This window comes from Perkinsus marinus (genome assembly GCF_000006405.1).
Source record: "Perkinsus marinus ATCC 50983 genomic scaffold scf_1104296965232, whole genome shotgun sequence".
NCBI lineage: Eukaryota > Perkinsozoa > Perkinsida > Perkinsidae > Perkinsus > Perkinsus marinus.
Genome location: NW_003204400.1, coordinates 1 through 914, shown reverse-complemented (window position 1 = coordinate 914; position 914 = coordinate 1). Strand labels below are relative to the sequence as shown.

The 914-nt window shown below is 50.1% G+C and overlaps 1 protein-coding gene across 1 annotated transcript; it reads right to left on the bottom strand.

Moving 5' to 3' along the window:
• Nucleotides 1–110: 110 nt before the first annotated feature.
• Nucleotides 111–557, bottom strand: Pmar_PMAR012979 (hypothetical protein; the record flags this gene model as incomplete). The annotated part of the gene is made up of 3 exons (XM_002769650.1): nucleotides 111–188; nucleotides 240–344; nucleotides 411–557. Coding segments are annotated over 3 exons (330 nt in total), but the record flags the coding sequence as incomplete, so codon positions are not given.
• Between the last annotated feature and the right edge of the window lie 357 nt (nucleotides 558–914).

Here is a 914-nt window from a genome sequence, read left to right as displayed (position 1 = left end):
TCGGTCACATCAGCGAGGAGGGACTCAGACGCTCTGAGAGAAACATTGCAACAGCAGCATTCGATCATGAATAATCCACAAAATAACAGCGGAGCGAAGCACCAATAAAATTACTCAGCCTTCCGTTGAAGCCCTATAGCATCTTGCTGAGCTTCCTCTAGTCGCTTCTCAAGTTCTGCATACTCCTCCTGACAAAAAAACGATAAAAAAAATTATCACCGTCACCACAACTCCGTCACATCGTTATGCTTGACCTCAGGCTCCGGTAATACGTCCGTCTGCGTCTTCCTACTAACAACGTCCGGTTCCTCAGTTTGACAAAGCTCGGCTTGGGACTGCGATATCTGATAGAAAATTCGGTAAAAAACTCAGCCGCCAATGCTACAATTGTTGCAGGAATAAGAGCCCACCTCAGTTTCAGTAGCAGCATCAATCGATTTCTCCTTAGGCCCCTTATCACGTAGATCGGCACTTAGCGAATCCCGGGGTGTCCCTCGAGGACTGGGACCAACCGGTGGCTTCCCCGCTGCAGCATTCTGACGTGAGAGAAGGTCGACCTGAAACCACCACAGGTCCCCGGTTCGATCCCTGGTGGAGGCATTTCTCACTCGTGCTAAAAACTCCCTGCGTTGCCTCAACCGCGCTATCTGCTCCCGCTTAGCCTATCAAAGGCACATACCAAAAACACAATACTGATCCAACCAGCTTACCGTTGCTGAAAAAGTAGTCGCGGAAATACTTTGATTGCTGCTATTAAGCCTTTCATTCCTCGACTCCCCACCAGGGCTGTCGCCGGTCATCCGTAGAGACATACCGCTAGGAGAGGTATCCCCTCTACGAGGTGGCAGATGAGGGGTACTCGCAGGGGCATACATGATAATCGTCGGATGGGTAAAAATATCCGACTTCGTGAC